Source organism: Cherax quadricarinatus, chromosome 3 (genome assembly GCF_038502225.1).
Source record: "Cherax quadricarinatus isolate ZL_2023a chromosome 3, ASM3850222v1, whole genome shotgun sequence".
NCBI lineage: Eukaryota > Metazoa > Arthropoda > Malacostraca > Decapoda > Parastacidae > Cherax > Cherax quadricarinatus.
In genome coordinates, this window is record NC_091294.1 from 16560120 (window position 1) to 16581533 (window position 21414).

Here is a 21414-nt window from a genome sequence, read left to right on the forward strand (position 1 = left end):
AAACTTTTGTGTGTGTCCAGTTTTGTTACAGTAGTAACAGATAAAACTCTTAAAGGTATTTTTACCATTTGGTGTAGGACTGGTACTGTTTACTCGAGGACCTGAAACATTATCTGATTGTCTAGGTAAACTTTGAACTCCAGCTGACTTACCTTTTCCTTCTATTTTAGAGGGCACCTCAGCCTTCATTTGTCCCTGAAAATTCTTGTCCCACTTACCTTTATGACCATAGGACTTGGAATAAGGTTTAGAATGAGTGGGGAAATTTTTAAAAGCAGCATGACTGTTTTTACTTACCAATTCCCTGCGAGCCAAGAATCGGTCACCTAGATCCAGTGCTTCTGAAAGATTATCTGGGTTTTTGTCCTCCAAATACTCTCTGAGGTCAACAGGGATTGTATTGTACAATTCCTCATGAACCATCAGATCTACTAATTTGTTATAGTCTTTATTAACTCCTTTAGAACAAACCCATTTCTTAAAAAGGAACAGTTTCTCATTCCCAAACTCAGTTAAGGTCTGCCCATCCTGAAATTTTTGATTCCTGAACTTTTGTCTATATTTCTCAGGTATCATTTGGTAGGCAAGCAATACTTCCTCTTTAATCTTATCATAATCAGAAAAATCTTGCCCCTCCAGAGTCTCTACTCTTTGGAATCCTTTACCTACAAGTTGTGTGCGAACTAGGGTAGCCCACTTCTGTTTGGGCCATCCTTGCTCCAAAGCAGTCTTCTCAAAAAAAGAAAAATACCTATCTGGGTCACTCTCTGTAAACTTAGGGACAAAATTTGCAGCTTTAGTTATGTTAAAGTACTGCTCAGGCTCTTGTTCTGAACCTCCTAACCTTTGACGTTCTTTCTCCTTAGCTTTCATTAATTTCATTTCAGCCTCTAGTACAGCTAATTTCAGTCTCATTCTCTCCATTTCCATATCACCTGGAGTAGGTGATTCCTCATCTTCACTATTAACAGGCATGTTTACTGATGAATTATTACCTTCTTCCCTGAAGCCTAAAAAATCTGAAGACTCATCTTCTGACATAGTTTTATCTTTAAACACTTGCTTCCCTCTTACAGTATCAGTGGACAAAGTTTTCCCACAGGCACATAAAATAACACAAATTGAATGTAAACTATGCACATAGCACTTACCATAACCACAACAAAAATGTGTTACTCCCTTTCCCCCACCTTAGGAGAAAAACAACCTATAAACTAATATATGAAAACAACACTTCCACTGACCCACCTTGGTAAATCTTCTACCAGAAACATGCAACTGTTATTACCCCATACCAGCACATATAGTTCAAGAATGTTTTGAGTTATTTTAGCAGTCAAATAACTATCCCGGACAGGCCCCCATGTTACGTTGGTTTGTCCCTTATTACTTTGATTGTAAGGTTCTCACTACATGTTCTAGTGTGGGGTAGCTTTTACTTAATGGCCTTATTTGTCTAGGGGTAATACTTACATCATGGCTGATCATCTTGAGTGTCTCTGATACCTTTTCACCAGCCCTCTTCACAGGTTATGTAAACTACTACTATAAAAATATAACTGTATTCTCAATAGATATGTACAGAATATACAATCACAGCCTCCATTTTCAAAACAAATCTACACACTCCATCCTGTGCTCCACATGGTGTGTTCCAACACTCTTCCTTCTCTCTCCTTGACATAACTCTGGGCTAACCAGTGTTTTGACACACTTTAGTCACCCTGGGTATGGTGGCCAAAACTTAAATTATAAAAACTCACCCCTGGAGCACACATGATGCCCCAAAAGATAGGAGAAAGACCCAGAGATCCTGCCAGGTTGAAGGTCAGCCACAGAGAGAGGGAGTCAGTGAGAGGGAGAGAGAGAGAGACTGGCTAAGCTCCTCCCACCAAAACAAAAGACTGTTGCCAAGCACACTTCTCCAGTTACCACAATTCTACCACACCTTAATTTTACTTTTACAAAAAGAAATACAACTTTATAAACTAATTATTTAAATTGTGTGTTTATGTGTCTATAGTACAGTGGACCCCCGCATAACGATGGCATCACATAGCGATTTTTCCGCATACCGCTTACTTTTATCGCAAAATTTTTGCCGCGCATACCGATTAAAAACCCGCTCACCGATTTTCGTCCGAGACGCGTCCAATGTGCCCTCACATGTGCCGCCCGTCCCATTGTTTACCAGCCAGCCTCCGCGGTAACATCCAAGCATACACTCGGAATATTTCGTATTATTACAGTGTTTTCGGTGCTGTTTCTGGAAAATAAGTGACCATGGGCCCCAAGAAAGCTTCTAGTGCCAACCCTGTGGTAAAAAGGGTGAGAATTAGTATGGAAATTAAGAAAGATTTTGAAGGGTTTGGGGCTAACCCTGAGAAGCCTATGCCAGTTGTGGAATCCATTGTGCCTACTTCAAAGATTAAGGAAATGTGTGCACAGTGGGTTGAACTGCAAACCTTTATAGATGAAAATCACCCTGACACAGCTGTTGCAAGCCGTGCTGGTGACTATTTCAATGACAATGTTGTGGCCCATTTTAGACAAATCGTAAAGGAACGGGAGGTACAGAGCTCTATGGACAGATTTGTTGTGCGACAGAGGTCCAGTGACTCTCAAGCTGGTCCTAGTGGCATTAAAAGAAGAAGGGAAGTAACCCCGGAAAAGGACTTGCTACCTCAAGTCGTAATGGAAGGGGATTCCCCTTCTAAACAGTAAGAAGATAATGCTCTCCCCTCCTCCCATCCCATCAATCATCACCAGATCTTCAATAAAAGTAAGTGTCATGTAAGTGTGCATGCCTTTTTCAGTTTGTGTGTATTAAAATTAATATTTCATGTGGTAAAAAAATTTTTTTTTCATACTTTTGGGTGTCTTGCACGGATTAATTTTATTTCCATTATTTCTTATGGGGAAAATTCATTCACATAACGATTATTTCGCATAACAATTACCCCTCTTGCACGGATTAAAATCGTTAACCGGGGGTCCACTGTATAACCTATTATATTGAGAAAAATAGGTTTGACCCAGCTGCCTCTCAGTCATAAGGTTGATCAGTCCTTCTGACATTTAGAGCAAAGTCCCCATCAATTCAATATAATTAGGTATTCCAGAGTAACTGTTACTTATAAATACATGTTGGGTCCTATAGCCCCATAACACCATCATACATTGCCGAAGTTTGAATAAGATAGCCCAACAAACAATTGAGAAAATTATAATAATAATAATAATACAGTGGAGCCTTGACCAACGATGGTATCGTATAACGTTAAATCTGACTAGCGATACATTTTAACGCAGAAATTTTGCCTCGACTAGCGCTAAAAAACTCAACCAACACAATTTGTTCCGTTCGAGACGTGTCCACTTGCGGCCTGAGCACGCCTCACTTGTCCCGTGGGTGCCAGTGTTTACAAGCAGCCAGCCACCGCGGGTGCATCCAAACATACAATCGGAACATTTCATATTATCACAGCGTTTTAAGTGATTGTACCTGCAAAATAAGTCACCATGGGCCCCAAGAAAGCTTCTAGTGCCAACCCTGTGGTAAAAAGGGTGAGAAATACTATCGTACCACAGTCAGCTGCTGCTGCACCACAGTCAGCTGTTGCTGGACCAGTCAGCTGTTGCTGCATCAGTCAGCTGTTGCTGCACCACAGTGAGCTGTTGCTGGATCAGTCAGCTGTTGCTGCACCACGGTCAGCTGTTGCTGGACCAGTCAGCTGTTGCTGGATCAGTCAGCTGTTGCTGCACCATGGTCAGCTGTTCCTGGATCAGTCAGCTGTTGCTGCACCACGGTCAGCTGTTGCTGGATCAGTCAGCTGTTGCTGGGCCAGTCACCTGTTGCTGGGTCAGTCAGCTGTTGCTGCACCACGGTCAGCTGTTGCTGGACCAGTCACCTGTTGCTGGATCAGTCAGCTGTTGCTGCACCTTGGTCAGCTGTTGCTGGACCAGTCAGCTGTTGCTGGATCAGTCAGCTGATGCTGCACCACAGTCAGCTGTTGCTGCACCATGGTCAGCTGTTGCTGGACCAGTTAGCTGTTGCTGGATCAGTCAGCTGTTGCTGCTCCACGGTCAGCTGTTGCTGGACCAGTCAGCTGATGGTGGTGCAGCAACAGCTGACTGTGGATCAGTCAGCTGTTGCTGCACCACAGTCAGCTGTTGCTGCACCACCATCAGCTGTATTACTCGAAGATGTGGAGAGTGTGTTGTTGGTGTGGCTTAACGTGAAACAATTACCGAGAAACAATTAACCCCATAGGGTTAGCCACCCAGGATAACTCAAGAAAGTCAGTGCGTCATCGAGGACTGTCTAACTTATTTCCATTGGGGTCCTTAATCTTGTCCCCCAGGATGCGACCCACAACAGTTGACTAACACCCAGGTGAACAGGAAAAAATGCCTGGAACTAGCGCTCATATTGGTGAATTTAAGGCCAGCAAAGGTTGGTTTGAGAGATTTAAGAATTGTAGTGGCATACACAGTGTAACAAGGGAACAACAAGTGTTCACTTGTGACAAAACAGGCCTGTTCTGGAAGGAAATGCCAAACAGGACCTACATTACTCAGGAGGAAAAGGCACTCCCAGGACATAAGCCATTAGGACTTGACACCTCAAGTCCTAATGGAAGGGGATTCCCCTTCTAAACACTAACACCATCCACACTCTCCCCTCCTCCCATCTCATCAATCATCACCAGATCTTCAATAAAGGTAAGTGTCATGTAATTGTACATGTCTTCTTCAGTTTGTGTGTATTAAAATTAATATTTCATATGGTAAATTTTTTTTCATACTTTGGGATGTCAGGAACGGATTAATTTGATTTCCATTATTTCTTATGAGGAAAATTAACTCGACTAACGATAATTTCGACTGACGATGAGCTCTCAGGAACGGATTAATGTCGTTGGTCGAGGGTCCACTGTAATAATAATGATAATAATAATAATAACATCTTTATTTACTACATATACATGGTACACAGGCCTAGCTGACATCAGTGACATACTACTATATACAAAGCCGCTTGTTATGCAGAGTATTTCAAGCAAATTAGGTCAGTGTCCCAGGATAACACCCACACCAGTCGGCTAACACCCAGGTTCCTATTTACTGATGGGTGAACATAGACAACAGGTGTAAAGATAAACGCCCAGTGTTTCTACCCTGGCTGGGAATCGATTATTTATCAAAAATCATATATGGTTAACCTAAGCCAGGTACTAGAAATAAGCCACGTTGTATGACTTTCTTGGGTTATCCTAGGTTCTCTGCATATATGCTGCTATGTGTGGCAATCTATATAAAGAAAATAACTTTTTTGTTTCAGATTTATGGTGCAGTACGAGTGTATATCACAGTTAGCCCTGTACTATACTCCGTTTTCTCTAATATAAGCCCCAAGATAGGGATAGGAGTATGGTATTTGTATACCATATCCTCTTCATACCTCCATCGAACTGCTCAGTGTTATGCCAAATATTATTCATTCTGGAGTATTTAACATGTTTTATATTATTTATATTGTTTATTATGTCATATTAGATCAATTGTGATAGGCAATAAGCTGTAGTGTTGATATTAGCGTAATAATAAAGCATATTCTCCTGCATCACAAGACTGAGCTCATGGCAACCGACAGTGGCTTCAAAGCCAATGTACTGTGTAGGTGCTTTACACAATGAGAAGCATTTCTTTTATTCATTGGAACCATGCCTAGGGCTAAAAGTAAGCAGGTTATAACAAATGGAGAAAAAAAATTAGAATGACTTATGCAGCAAGTAGCACCACCAAACAGTACCAGCAGGTTGGTGTGGCGACCCTGGAAATTTGAAATTATGCTAGCCAAAATTAGTGCCGAATAACTGATTGCCGGATTTGTGATGGCGGACCTGTAGCATAATTATACAATATTTTATAGTGGAGTAATGCACATCTTGCAGCATGGCATAGCATCAGTTACTGATACACTGCTGGCTTCTCTAGCTCTGCCTACTTTGTAACCATGCCAAATGGTGAATTAAATACAGTAGACCCTTGACCAACAATTTTAATCCGTTCCAGAGAGCTTATCGTTAGCCGAATTAATTTTCCCCATAAGAAATAATGGAAATTCAATTAATCTGTTCCAGACAGCCAAAAGTATTAAAAAAATAATTTTTTACATGAAATATGCATTTCCCTACAAAGAAAACAATGAGACATGCACAATAAATACATAAATAAATACTAAAATTACACTTACCTTTATTGAAGAGTATTGATGTTTGATGAGACAGTGTTTTTCTTGAACACTCTGGGATTTTCAGAGTGATACATGAGTAAAGGCTTCATTTAACAATCCCCACTAGCATTACAACAAAACATGAGAGCCTGTCTTTCATAGGCTTGTGTCCTGGGAGTGCCTTTTCCTCCGGAGTAATGTAGGTCCTGTTTGGCATTTTCTTCCAGAACAGGCCTGTTTCGTCACAACTGAACACTTGTTGGGGTTGGAATTTTTCAACTTCACCATGCCTTATCACACTGTGTATGCCATTACAATTCTTAAATCTCTCACACCAACCTTTGCTGGCCTTAAATTCACCAATATGAGCACTAGTTCCAGGCATTTTTTCTTGTTCACCTGGGTGTTAGTCAACTGGTGTGGGTCACATCCTGCGGAACAAGATTAACCCTTTGATGGTTTTGGTCATATATATATGTCTTACGAGCCACCGTTTTTGACGTATATATACTCATAAATTCTAGCGGCTTCAAATCAAGCAGGAGAAAGCTGGTAGGCCCACACCTTAGAGAATGGGTCAGTGTACACCATATAAAAAAAATCCTGCAGCATGCAGTGCACAATGAGAAAAAAACTCCGACCGTTTTTTTTTTTTTAATTAAAATGCCGACTTTGTGGTCTATTTTCGTATAGTATTTATGGTTGTATTATTGTTTTCTTGGTCTCATTTGATAGAATGGAAAACATATTATAGAAACAGAGGTGATTTTGATTGATTTTACTGTAAAAAGAACCTGGAAATGGAGCTCAAATTAGGGGAAATGTTTGATTTTTGCCGATGTTCAAAAGTAAACAAATGATATCATTGTCCAATAAATGTCCAACTAGCCATTCTAATATGCAGTCATGAATGGGTTGATGTTATTGATACAATTATTACAGTATTGCAGTAGTCTGCATAACAGTAAATCTTCTATTTTTTGTTTGAATAAAAATTCAAAATAGAAAGCAAGAGTAATATCAGAGGGGCCTGGAGACGTGACTGATGAACAAAGAAAATGTTATTTTAGAGCCAGGAATGTCTGCATTGTTCATTCTGAACCTTATTTTGAAATTCATATTTTTTAATTTTCGTGAAACTGGCCAAATTGCAAATTTCTGACCACATTATTGCGTAGTTGAAATCAGTAAATGGGCAGTTTCTTGTACTCAATCGATAGAAAAAACGAAGTTCTAAAGAAATAGCTATGAGTTTGGTCGACTGGAACAATGGAATTAGCCAAAAATAGGGCTCAAAGTGGGCGAAATCGCTGATTTGTAAATATCGCCGAGGTCGCTAGCTTCGCAAGAGCATAATTCCATCAGTTTTCCATCAAATTTCTTTTTTTTTGGTGTCATTACAATTGGGAAAACATTCTCTATCATTTCATAAGTTTTTTTTTTTTTTTTTTTTTTTTTTTTGAAATTTTGCGACACCAGGAGGCACCTCAGGATTGGGGGTTGCGACAGTCAAGGGGTTAAATCTCTCAAACCAGCCTTTGCTGTAGGGAGACACTGGTCAGAGAAATAGCAAGCATCGAACTTAAGCTAAAAGAATCCTTTAGGAGTCAGGAATCGCGGGAAGAACTAAAAGCCATAAATGAAATCGAAAGAAACCCAAAGTATTTCTTCTCCTATGCCAAATCAAAATCGAGAACAACGTCCAGTATTGGGCCCCTACTTAAACAAGATGGGTCCTACACAGATGACAGCAAGGAAATGAGTGAGCTACTCAAGTCCCAATATGACTCAGTTTTTAGCAAGCCGCTAACCAGACTGAGAGTCGAAGATCAAAATGAATTTTTTATGAGAGAGCCACAAAATTTGATTAACACAAGCCTATCCGATGTTATCCTGACGCCAAATGACTTCGAACAGGCGATAAATGACATGCCCATGCACTCTGCCCCAGGGCCAGACTCATGGAACTCTGTGTTCATCAAGAACTGCAAGAAGCCCCTATCACGAGCCTTTTCCATCCTATGGAGAGGGAGCATGGACACGGGGGTCGTCCCACAGTTACTAAAAACAACAGACATAGCCCCACTCCACAAAGGGGGCAGTAAAGCAACAGCAAAGAACTACAGACCAATAGCACTAACATCCCATATCATAAAAATCTTTGAAAGGGTCCTAAGAAGCAAGATCACCACCCATCTAGAAACCCATCAGTTACACAACCCAGGGCAACATGGGTTTAGAACAGGTCGCTCCTGTGTGTCTCAACTATTGGATCACTACGACAAGGTCCTAAATGCACTAGAAGACAAAAAGAATGCAGATGTAATATATACAGACTTTGCAAAAGCCTTCGACAAGTGTGACCATGGCGTAATAGCGCACAAAATGCGTGCTAAAGGAATAACAGGAAAAGTCGGTCGATGGATCTATAATTTCCTCACTAACAGAACACAGAGAGTAGTCGTCAACAGAATAAAGTCCGAGGCAGCTACGGTGAAAAGCTCTGTTCCACAAGGCACAGTACTCGCTCCCATCTTGTTCCTCATCCTCATATCCGACATAGACAAGGATGTCAGCCACAGCACCGTGTCTTCCTTTGCAGATGACACCCGAATCTGCATGACAGTGTCTTCCATTGCAGACACTGCAAAGCTCCAGGCGGACATCAACCAAATCTTTCAGTGGGCTGCAGAAAACAATATGAAGTTCAACGATGAGAAATTTCAATTACTCAGATATGGTAAACATGAGGAAATTAAATCTTCATCAGAGTACAAAACAAATTCTGGCCACAAAATAGAGCGAAACACCAACGTCAAAGACCTGGGAGTGATCATGTCGGAGGATCTCACCTTCAAGGACCATAACATTGTATCAATCGCATCTGCTAGAAAAATGACAGGATGGATAATGAGAACCTTCAAAACTAGGGAGGCCAAGCCCATGATGACACTCTTCAGGTCACTTGTTCTATCTAGGCTGGAATATTGCTGCACACTAACAGCACCTTTCAAGGCAGGTGAAATTGCCGACCTAGAAAATGTACAGAGAACTTTCACGGCGCGCATAACGGAGATAAAACACCTCAATTATTGGGAGCGCTTGAGGTTCCTAAACCTGTATTCCCTGGAACGCAGGAGGGAGAGATACATGATTATATACACCTGGAAAATCCTAGAGGGACTAGTACCGAACTTGCACACGAAAATCACTCACTACGAAAGCAAAAGACTTGGCAGACGATGCACCATCCCCCCAATGAAAAGCAGGGGTGTCACTAGCACGTTAAGAGACCATACAATAAGTGTCAGGGGCCCGAGACTGTTCAACTGCCTCCCAGCACACATAAGGGGGATTACCAACAGACCCCTGGCAGTCTTCAAGCTGGCACTGGACAAGCACCTAAAGTTAGTTCCGGATCAGCCGGGCTGTGGCTCGTACGTTGGTTTGCGTGCAGCCAGCAGCAACAGCCTGGTTGATCAGGCTTTGATCCACCAGGAGGCCTGGTCACAGACCGGGCCGCGGGGGCGTTGACCCCCGGAACTCTCTCCAGGTAAACTCCAGGTAAACTATTTGAAGGCATTTTCTTAATGAGATCATCATGCAACTGACTGAGAAACACTATCTCCTGATAATTGTTTTATGTTTATCCACACCAACAACAGTGTCTCCACTTCTTCAATTATTTGCGATCTCCGTTTTGAAAACATACTTGAACCTTTTGCAACAACAGCTTCCTTGATTGCCTTTCTGTTCGCCAAGATAGTAGTGATGGCTGAATGGGGTTTGTTATATAGCCTTTCCAACTTGGACATATGTGCTCCACTTTCATATTTTTCAATGATCTCTTTCTTCATTTCCATTGTAATTCTCACACTTTTTACCACAGGCTTGGCACTAGAAGCTTTCTTGGGGCCCATGGTGGCTTATGTAGCAGTTACAAGCACTAAAACACTATTCATTAGTTCTCACCGAAGTAATAAAGGAAGCCAAATAACTGTACTACTCCAGCAGCTTCACTGACACAAGAGGAGATATAAAAAAGACCTGGAAAACACTCTCCCAGATTCTGGGGACCCACAAACTGAAAAAAAAGACAAGAATATTGTCCTAACTAAACCAAATGAAACTCCACTGCATCCCACTGATACAGCTAACAAGATAAACGACTTCTTCTCAATCATAGGATCTAATCTTGCCAGTAAAATCCCACATACCAACGCCCATGCCAGGGATTACCTAGATGGGAATTTCCCAAATTCCTTCTATCTTGTACTAACTGAGCCCACCGAAGTCACCGAGATTATAAAGTCACGTAAAAATAACTCAGGGAATCTGTCTCATGTCCCACCATTATTGTACAAGCGAGTGGCCCATGTCCTTTCACATGCTATCTCATTACTTTTTAACAAGTCACTAGAAACTAGCACCTTCCCGAAACTACTCAAGATAGCAAGGGTTACACCAATACATAAAGGTGGTGACCCTACAGATGTAAACAACTATAAGCCAGTATCAAACTTACCATTGCTATCCAAAATCTTCGAGAAACTCGTGCACAGGAGACTATATTCATTTATAACGGCACAAAACATACTCACCCCCTGCCAATTTGGATTCAGGAAAAATAAAAGCACTAATGATGCAATTGTAAAAATGCTAGATCTGCTTTACACAGCATTGGAAAATAAGGAATATCCACTAGGAATTTTTATTGACCTAAGAAAAGCTTTTGACAAAGTAGACCATGGCATCCTACTCCACAAACTTGACCATTATGGTATACGAGGCCATGCACTTGCATATTTCAAATCCTACCTTACTAATAGGTATCAGTATGTCACCAGTAAAGACACAGCATCATCAACACGGCCACTTGATACTGGAGTTCCACAGGGAAGTGTCCTTGGACCCCTTCTCTTCCTCATTTACATCAGTGATCTTCCAAACGTATCCCAACACCTGAAACCCATTCTCTTTGCTGACGACATGACTTATGTCATTTCTAACCCTAATCTTGCCACCCTCAACACCATTGTTAATGAGCTGCTCAAAATATCGACTTGGATGACAGCCAGTGAACTTACGCTTAACACTGACAAAACCTACTATATTATGTATGGTAGCAAAGCAGGTGTTGCGCAACTTAACATTAAGATCGACAACACTCTAATTGCCAGACATAATGAGGGCAAATTCCTAGGCCTATACCTCGACAACAACCTGAATTTCAGCACCCATATTCAACACATAACAAAAAAAGTATCCAAAACAGTTGGGATCCTCTCCAAGATACGATACTATGTGCCACAAACTGCCCTTCTCACACTATACCATCCACTAATTTATCCATACCTCACCTATGCTATTTGTGCTTGGGGATCAACTGCAGCAACACACCTAAAGCCAATAATCCAACAAAAAGCCGCAGTAAGAATATCACTAAATCCCATCCCCGGAAACACCCCCCCCCCCACTCTTCATAGATCTAAACTTACTCCCTATTCAGAACATCCACACTTACTACTGTGCAATCTACATATACAGGACCTTAAATTCCAATATTAACCTTGAACTAAAATGCTTTCTTGATAGTTGCGACAGGACCCACAGGCATAACACCAGACACAAACATCTCTATGACATTCCCCGTGTCCGACTAAACCTTTACAAAAATTCAATGTATGTCAAAGGCCCTAAAATCTGGAATACCCTACCTGAAAACTCTAGAACTGCAGACACATTCATCACCTTCAAAACTACCGTTAGAAAACATCTTATCTCCCTGATACACCCCGTCAACTAACTACATAAAAACCACCTGGTGGTTCACACTTACACTCACTCACTTACCCATTTGACTATAAGCACAGAAATACAAATCTTAATCTTAAAATAATGATTCCTTACTAGTCATAAGTTTGCCTGTGATACTCCAATATAGAAACTATGTATTGTGCCAAAACAAAAGCATTCACATTGCTAAACTCACAAAATAGTATTTAGTCAGCTTACTCCATAATTTGTAATAATTTAGGGTTAAGAATTAATCTAAGTTTGCCCAAAATGCCTAGCCATGCTAGGTGTCCTAGTGGCCCCCTCTGTAATTAGTATTTTATTACATGTAAACCACACAATAACCAAAATCTGTAAACCCCGCATTGTAATCCATATAGAGAATAAACTTGATTGATTGATTGATTGGAATAATACAAAATATATCGCAGGTACACATGGGATCGACCGAAATGGCTTGTAAACACTAGCACATTGGCTGTACATGGAGTCTTGGAGCGGCGTGGCCCGCTTCGGCCGCATGGACACATTTGGGACGAAAGCCTTTAGACGAGTTTTTCGCCGTTGGTAGAGCCAATTTTTTTATGCCAAAGAGTGCCTTTAATCGATTTTGGCATTAGTCAATGCCGCTGTTGGTTGAGGGTCTACTGTATTATTATAATTATTATTATTATTATTATTATTATTATTATTATTATAATTATTATTATTATTACCACCATCCACATATCTTTTTCACTGAGTTTAATCATTTCTTAAGCTGCCACAATACACCGAGAATGTAAACACAGATACGAACACACAAGGTAACCCCATTATTATGAACTTCTTTTGTACTTCTTCCTTTTTCCTCTTCCAAGTGCTTCTGCACTTCTAACTCTGTTCTCTACTATGGGATGCACAGTAAAGTACAAATATATAGACGAAATATGTAGTCTTGGAGATTGCTTGATGCTGAGATGCATCGCTAACCCCTTTACAATGAACTTATTTTGTACTTCTTCCATTTTCCTGTTGTTTTTCTTCTTGGAAGAGGAAAAAAACAGGAAATTTATACAAATATGTAGTCTTAGACACTGGAAACTAGTGTACTGAGTGGCTGTAGGAAGGAGATTCAGATGCTTGACACTGAGATGCTGCACTGCCCGTTCATGACCCAAGTTCTTGTACAGTGTACAATAACTATGAGAGCCTGTCGTAACTCTGAGTTGTTGGTAAACGAGTATGTCGGTAAGTGAGGAGAGGCTGTATTAATAGATAGGGTTGTAAAAGAAGTGATCAATAGGGTGTTAGGAAAAGGTGTAGGATTAAAAAATAGTGAATCTAATATATAGTGGGAATTGTCACAGTTGTTTTTCGCTGATGACATGGTTCTTTTTGAAGATTCTTAAGAGATGTTACAGTGGTTGGTAAAAGAAGGAAATTAACAGTAAACATAGGAAAGAGTAAGGTGATGAGAATAACTAAAAATCTAGGCATTGAGAGATTGGATATCAGATTGGAGGGAGTATGGAGGAAGTTAATGTATTCAGATATTTGGGAGTGGAATTGTCAGTGGATTGTTCTATGAGAGATGAGGTGAGCCATAGAACTGACAAAGGAACAACGAAGCACCTGTTTTGAATCATCTGTGGAGACTAAGGAAATTTATCCATGGAGGCAAAAAGGGAATCTATCAGAGTATGGGGGTACCAACACTGGTGTATGGGTGTCAAGTATGAATTTGAAATGTTGCAGCAAGGTAGAGGCTGGAGGCAGTGGAAATATGTTTGAGGGCAGTGTGTGGTGTAAATATTATGCAGAGAATTTGGAGTTTGGAGACTAGGAGTAGGTGTTGGATTACCAAAAGTATTACTCAGAAGGCTGAGGAGGGGCTGTTAAGGTGGTTTGTACATTTGTAGAGGGTGGAGAAAAATAGGATGACATAGGAGGGTGTATAAATCTGGGGTGGAGGGAAGGTGGGGCAGAGGTCATCCTGGGAAAGGTTGAAAGGAGTGTGTGAAGAAGGTTTTGAGTACTAAGGACTTGGACATCCAACAAGTTTGTGTGAGCATATTACATAATCGTAAATGGAGGCAAGTGGGTTTTATGATTTGATGTGCTATTGGAGTGTAAACAGAGTTACATATATAGAGAAGGTAAGACTGGTGGAGCTTGTAAAAAGAACATCACTGCTTACTAAAGATTTATTTGTGATTAATATAAGTGTATGTCAGTGGTTAATGAAGACTGCAATATTGAAATGACTTTTGTTTGTGACTCACCCTACAGGATGGAGTTGAGTACTACAGTGAAGATGAAGATAAGTGGGGAGCAAGAAAAACTGAGAACTGGAGAGAATGTGTCCCAAGTAAGCCTGGCCAGTCACAACAATCCCAGTCCTACTGTGGTGGTTCTGAAGACACAGAAGAGAAGAACTGGCGGCAGAATTCTAGACAGGATAAATCTCCAAGATACAATTGGAGTACAGTTTTTAATCGCAAATACCAAACACAATGTGATGAAAATGTGTACAGTGTTAAACTCACCCCTCGCCTCCTTGTTGATTACTTGGTGGGATATCCAAAATTTTCTGCAAGTCTCTCAGAACTTATAAAAGATAAGGGCCTGCATCTGCTAAAATTGCAAGAAGTTGTGTTGCAAAATAAGAGAATATTTAATTTAAACAACAGCTTAGTTCAGCTGAAACCACAAGTTAACATCTGTGAAGCACACTCAAGCCCGGACGGGTGTCATAAGGATTTTCCATGCTCTGATCTACATATCTGTCCTGGTTATGTCACAGGTTCCTGCCAAGAAAACATGTGCTCTTTGGGACACAAGTGGTCAGTGAACCACAATAAGACTATTCTTCAGGCACTCTTTATTGACTGGCTTCCTTCTCGAATTCTTATGAAGCTTATCAGACTAAATATGAAGAGCTCTCATGCATGTCAGTTAGGTGTTTGTAGAGGCTACAATGAAGGAGGCTGCAGCCAGTCTGACTGTGAGGCTCTCCATATATGTCTTAGCTTTGTGCTGGGGTTTACAAGATGTTCCATTGAAAACTGTCAACTAAACCATGATCTACTGAGTCCTAAATGTTGTCAACTACTGAAGACTAATGGTTTTTCTACCAATGAGACTCTACGGGACATTGTAATAGCTCTGCTCTCAGCAAACCCCACGCTCACCAAGGATGAACAGTCTAACAGTGGGCAAAACAAAAATGACAAAACAATAAAACATCCATTAAAAATTAAAACATGTGAAAAAGAAATCCATAAATACTCTATGAATGTGGAAAAGAAAACTATGATACAGAATGTTGGTAAAAAATCAGCTGATATGAAAGCTAATGTTGAGGACTTTAAAAATGAGGTCAGACTATATTCTAATGAAAGTAAAGTTAAGAGTGACATACTGACAAACACAGAACATGGCTCAAAAACTTCAGAAATGTATAATATACCTTCAAAAGCAGAAATCCATAAATGCTCTCTGAATGTGGAAAATAAAACTGTGATACAAAATGGTGGTAAAAAAACAGTTGATATGAAAGCTAATGTTGAGGACTTTAAAAATGAGGTCAGACTATATTCTAATGAAAGTAAAGTTAAGAGTGACATACTGACAAACACAGAACATGGCTCAAAAACTTCAGATATACAAGCTAAATTAACACTTTGCATGCCTGCAGATTCAACTAAAACAATAGCTGTCAAGAACTTCCGTACAACTCGTTGGTCACATGATTTAAGAGGAGATGTTTCTATACCAGAAATTTGTTATTACTCAGTAGAAAAGAAGTGTATGTATGAAAAAAGTGGATGCCAGCGACTCCACTCAAAACAGCATTTTTACTGGCAGGTCAGTAAACAAAGAAGTCATTGGATGAACCTACACCTTAGTCAGGTGATTTCCTTGGAGCGGGCCTACTGCGACCCTTCACAAGCTGGAGTTAACCTTCCTTGCCTTGATTCAGGTAACCTTGAGGTCCCTTTTATGGCTCTTAATATTCTGTTGGGTCGTGACATTTTGTATGCAGATTTTAAAGCAATGAATTTGACCAACTCGTCCAAAACAAAGATCCTTTACATTCGTCGGCTATGTACTGAGGCAGTCTCTGACCAAATTATAAAAGCTAGCTGTTATACTTGGTATTTCCTAGATAATTACAACAAATGGATTCCTTATGGTAAAGTAGATACTTCAGGAGAAACAAAATTTATTAGTAACATAACTTCAGATTACATTGAGAAGCACTATCTTCAGAGCCCATCTGGATCTTTTGCTTTTAAAAATTCAAAATTTTCATACATTTTAGACTTGAATAAGATGTTACAAATAAATCAGATGACTAAAAATTCTCGTCAAGTAATCCGGCGCCCAGAAATGCATCTAGATAGAATAAAGGGATCCCAGAACAAACCCAAAGACAGCAGATCCCAAACAAGGTATGATAGTTATTTCTGTCCTCAGCAAATCCAAACATATAATAGTGGCTCTTGCTCAGCAAATAATAATGATGACACATTGACCAGCAGAGAAGAGCAGACAAGAATGGCAAGACCAGTAAAGCCCAGTAAACCAGAATGGCTAAAACAGACTAGCAGACCCAAAATAGATAATAGTAATGCAATGACCAGTAGTACTCAGCTGATAAACATGTTTCATGTAACTGGAGGAATTCAGCAGACCAAGAGGCTTGACACAATGACCAGCAGACCCCTGTATACCAGAACAGGTAACACTTATGAAAACAGCTTAATAAAAGAATACATTGAATAAAGAGCTCAGCAGACAAGGGTGACTGGTAACAACTAGAAGAGTCCAGCAGACATGGATTGACACAAGAACCAGCAGATCCAAGTAAATGAGAATGAATAGCACTATCATTAAAGGAGCCCAGTAGATTATAAGTGGCACATTGACTAGTAGAGTTCAGGATAAATGACACTGACCAGCAGAATACAGTACACCAGTATGATTTACATAATGGCTAACAGAGCCCAGCAGACCAGGATTACTAGCACAATAACCAAAGATACTAAGAAACCAAAATACAGTATTTGGTACTATTCATAGCAGAACTTAGAAAAATAAGAGACATAGGTAAGTGCACTATGACCAGCAGAACATAGCAAACCTATATAAATCACACTGCAGTCATCCCAGCATACAATGATCTAAACTGTTAGTGACTCAGGCACTGATGGGAGCATGTGACTGTAACTTTTACTAAATATGACCATTGTGTAAGATCAGCTAGTAAGATCAACCCTTTATGAACTAATGCACAATCCTTAACTTCAATTACTTTTTAAAATCAGTGCTCTGGAACACATACATGACCTTAGATCAAATAATACTATCACACAGACTACACTGATGACTACTCTCACCCTGAGAGTGGGAGGGCGGGAAGTGTTATTATTGTAAACCGGCCTGATGGCACTGTTCAAATTCAAATGATTTATTTATTTCTTTGCAAGTAGTACATTGAGATTATGTATTTACAGTAATGGGTTGCAATGCAAAGAGAGCCTCTATTATGCCTAGGCATCATGATCCGACTTAATTTAATGGCTTACTGACTACTTAACACTAAAGAAATTTATCATAGTTGTACAGTAGTTCTATGATAGAGAGGTGTATTAAAATTAATAACTTGGTGTCCACCTTACAAACTGAGCTGTTTGCCATACTTGTTGCTATCGAGCTTGTGAAGACTGTGACCACATAGTGTAATTGTAACGGACTCTCTTTCCTCGTTACTTAGTCTAAATAGCCTGAGACCTGAATGTATGCTTGTGTATGAAGTTAGACACACATATGCACAAATTATTAAGAAAGGGATTGCACTTAAATACTGACCAGAATTCCTCCCAGCTGTCTCCTGGACTAAATGTTGGTAGACATAACTCTGGGAGTTTGGGCAAAGACCTGGCATTTACATTACTACACTGGTCAGCTGCAATATTTACACATTTCAATTTAATTAATACCTCACTTTTACATGATAGTGTTTTCTTCTAGTTCATAATGCTGATTAATGAATAATTCCCTTTCATTATCATCTGTACAATTCATCAACATATCTCCTACATATTCTGTGTAACACAATTTATATGACACCTACCTATTCTCTAATGATTCCAAATATAATTCTAAATTAACCTTATTCACAGTTTCTTATTTATTTATTTATTTAGAAATTTTAGCATACATACAGAGGTACAAAAAAATACAGGTAAGAGCAGCATGCCAAAGCCACTTATATGCAAAGCATTACGGGCTGGCTTAAAATTAACTTAAGATTAACTAAGCAATGATGAAATCAGTGATAAGACATTATTGTAAACAGATATCTATAAAGCACAAATGAGTATTACAAAGACAGGTCAAATGGTTGCATGCATTGCTGTTCATTCAGTAGAATGGAGTATTCTGTTAGGTAGTGTATTTAAAAAAATAACAAAGTTAGATTGGGTCCTAGGTTTAACATTTATGTGATATAATTGTGAGTAACATTTTGGATATACAATTTATAAGGTTCAGTTATTCAGTATTTATTTGGTTTTGAGTGAGTAAGTGAACTTTGAGAAGAGACTTGAATTTATAAACAGGTAGTGTTTCTTTTATATTTACAGGTAATGAATTCCAGATTTTAGGGCCTTTTATGTGCATTGAGTTTTTGCATAGCGTGAGATGGACACGAGGAACATCAAAGAGTGATCTGTGCCTTGTGTTATGGTCATGTTTTCTGTTGAGGTTGGCAAGGAGATGTTTGAGGGGAGGGTTAATATCAGAGTTAAGTGTTCTATGTATGTAATAGGTGCAATAATATGTATGGATGTTTTGTATGGTGAGTAGGTTGAGTGTTTTGAATATTGGTGGAGTGTGTTGCCTGTAGTGAGAATTTGTTATCATTCTAACTGCAGCCTTTTGTTGGGTAATTAGTGGTCTGAGATGGTTAATTGTTGTTGAGCCCCATGCACAAATTCCATAGGTGAGATAGGGGTAAATAAGAGAGTGATAAAGGGCCAGGAGGGCTGACTGTGGAACATAGTACCGTATCTTCGATAGTATGCCTACAGTCTTGGAAATTTTCTTAGAAATTTGTTGTATATGTGTATGAAATTTGAGTCTATTATCGAGGTGGATTCCTAGGAATTTTCCCTCTGTTAGCTTTGTGATAGGTGATCCGTTTATCGTTATGTTAAGAGGTACATCTGTAGCTCTGTTACCAAACTGAATGAAGTAGGTTTTGTCAATGTTTAGTGTAAGTTTGTTAGTCCTCATCCAGGTAGATATTTTCTGTAATTCGGTGTTTACAGTATTGGCTAGCGTGACTGGGCTCGGGTGAGAGAAGACGTATGTAGTGTCATCTGCAAAAAGTGTGGGTTTGAGTAATTGCGAAGCATTTGGTAGGTCATTTATGTATAGGAGAAAGAGAAGAGGGCCAAGGACACTTCCCTGTGGGACACCAACTGTAATTGGTTGTGCGGAAGAGCTTGCCCCATTTGCGTACACATATTGGCTTCTGTTGCTGAGGTAAGACTTGAGGTAGTTGAGGGAGTGCCCTCTAATACCATAGTGTGACAATTTTACGTGGAGCAAGTCATGGTCAACTGTATCAAAAGCTTTACGTAAGTCAATGAAGATCCCCAGTGGGACTTCTTTTTTCTCTGTTGCAGTGTATATATGTTCTAGCATGTGTATAATAGCATCATTAGTATTTTTATTAGGCCTGAATCCAAATTGGCAGGGGTTGAGGCATTTATTATAAGCTCTGGTCACATGACCCTTTTTTGCATTTAATGATGCCTTTATAGCTTTAGTACCCATGTGATAAATGATTTTGAAAACCGACAAGTTGAAGAAAAGTTTCGCCACACAGTGGCGAAACGTTGCATATGTTGCATAAGTGTCTCAATATTTAATACCCATGGATTTTCCATGTGCATTAAATACACTAACCTCATCCATGGCTCCATTATGTACAGTGGACCCCCGGTTAATGAACTTTTTTCATTCCAGTAGTATGTTCAGGTGCCAGTACTGACCGAATTTTTTCCCATAAGGAATATTGTGAAGTAGATTAGTCCATTTCAGACCCCCAAACATACACGTACAAACGCACTTACATAAATACACTTACATAATTGGCAGCATTTGGAGGTGATCGTTAAGCGGGGGTCCACTGTATTAGACTCAATTAATGAACACTGGTTATACAAATTATACAATGAGACACTGGGTATAATTATTACAATATGTTCCAAATATCCTAGCCAAATATTTCCTGGCTTAGCAAATTAATATATAATTATTATTATAATCAGAAAGAAGACAATTATCATTCCTAGCCTTAACTGGGCTTAGCAAATTAATAATTATAGCAGTTACAATCCTAGCCTTTCTGGGCTTAGCAATTAATTTATATAATAATTACACAAAATCCATTAATATTACAAATGTATAAGAAATACAATTCCAGCCCCACTGGGCATGGAAATTCAATTAATTGTGGCAACTATAATCCACTACACAAACACCATTAATTAATTAAATTGTTTTCAGTTATATGTGAACCCAACAATCCATTTCTTTCAGTCAAATCATTAAATTAAATTCTCACTGATTACAGAATTGTTTGCCATACTCCTTGCACTGAAATGCATCCATGTATCTAAGATTAAGACATTACTTGTAACTGATTCTCTGTCATCCATAAACGCTCTCAACTCATTAAGTATAAATTGTGGCATGCTCGTGTCAGATGCCAGACACAGGTATGGTAAGATTGTGGACAGTGGAGTCAGAGTGCACATCCTGTGGATTCCATCTCACATTGGTCTTCAGATATATGATAGAACTGATAAATTGGCTAAGATGTATGCTTTCAAAGAGGGGGTAGATTACAATCTTGGGTTGTCAGTTAGCAGTTTGAGAACAATAATATGAAAAGAACTTCAACTGAATTTTATTGACTTAAGACTCAGGGAGATTGACACCAGTCAGTCCATCTATCATCATTCTATCATGCAGGAGGAGCCACATGTCTAAAGTGCATCCAACAAGAAAAGCCGACTCTTGGATGTCACTACTGCCCGGCACCGGCTGGGCTACAAGTATCTTTGGCAGGTTAAGTCACCACCACCAGATGTAGACCAAACGAAATGCAAACTTCGCCACATGGACTATTGTCACACCCTGCATCATTATGTACCAGAGTGCGATAAAATTAATGCATTCAGAGACAACTTGTGCAGAAATGTTCAAGATATTAAGTATTTTATCCATAGTGGTATATTACAGAACATTCTGGAAAAATACCCTGACTTTGCTAGCTGTAAATAAAGCATTACCATGTGTGTGTGTGTGTGTGTGTGTAC

The 21414-nt window shown here is 39.5% G+C and overlaps 2 protein-coding genes across 6 annotated transcripts in view; one reads left to right on the top strand and one right to left on the bottom strand.

Annotated features, from left to right (window-relative positions):
- The window catches only part of LOC128706567 (uncharacterized), a 71045-nt gene extending 50377 nt beyond the window's left edge, over positions 1 to 20668 (top strand). For all 5 annotated transcript variants that reach the window (XM_070090367.1, XM_070090357.1, XM_070090394.1 and 2 more), the window contains exon 5: positions 14306 to 20668. In XM_070090367.1, the coding sequence (XP_069946468.1) occupies positions 14306 to 16804 (2499 nt within the window). In that variant the 3' untranslated portion in view covers positions 16805 to 20668. The remainder of the gene's footprint in view (positions 1 to 14305) is intronic.
- LOC128684112 (organic cation transporter protein-like) overlaps positions 1 to 21414 on the bottom strand; it is a 664663-nt gene that overhangs the window by 348526 nt on the left and 294723 nt on the right. The gene's annotated exons all lie outside the window — the stretch shown is intronic.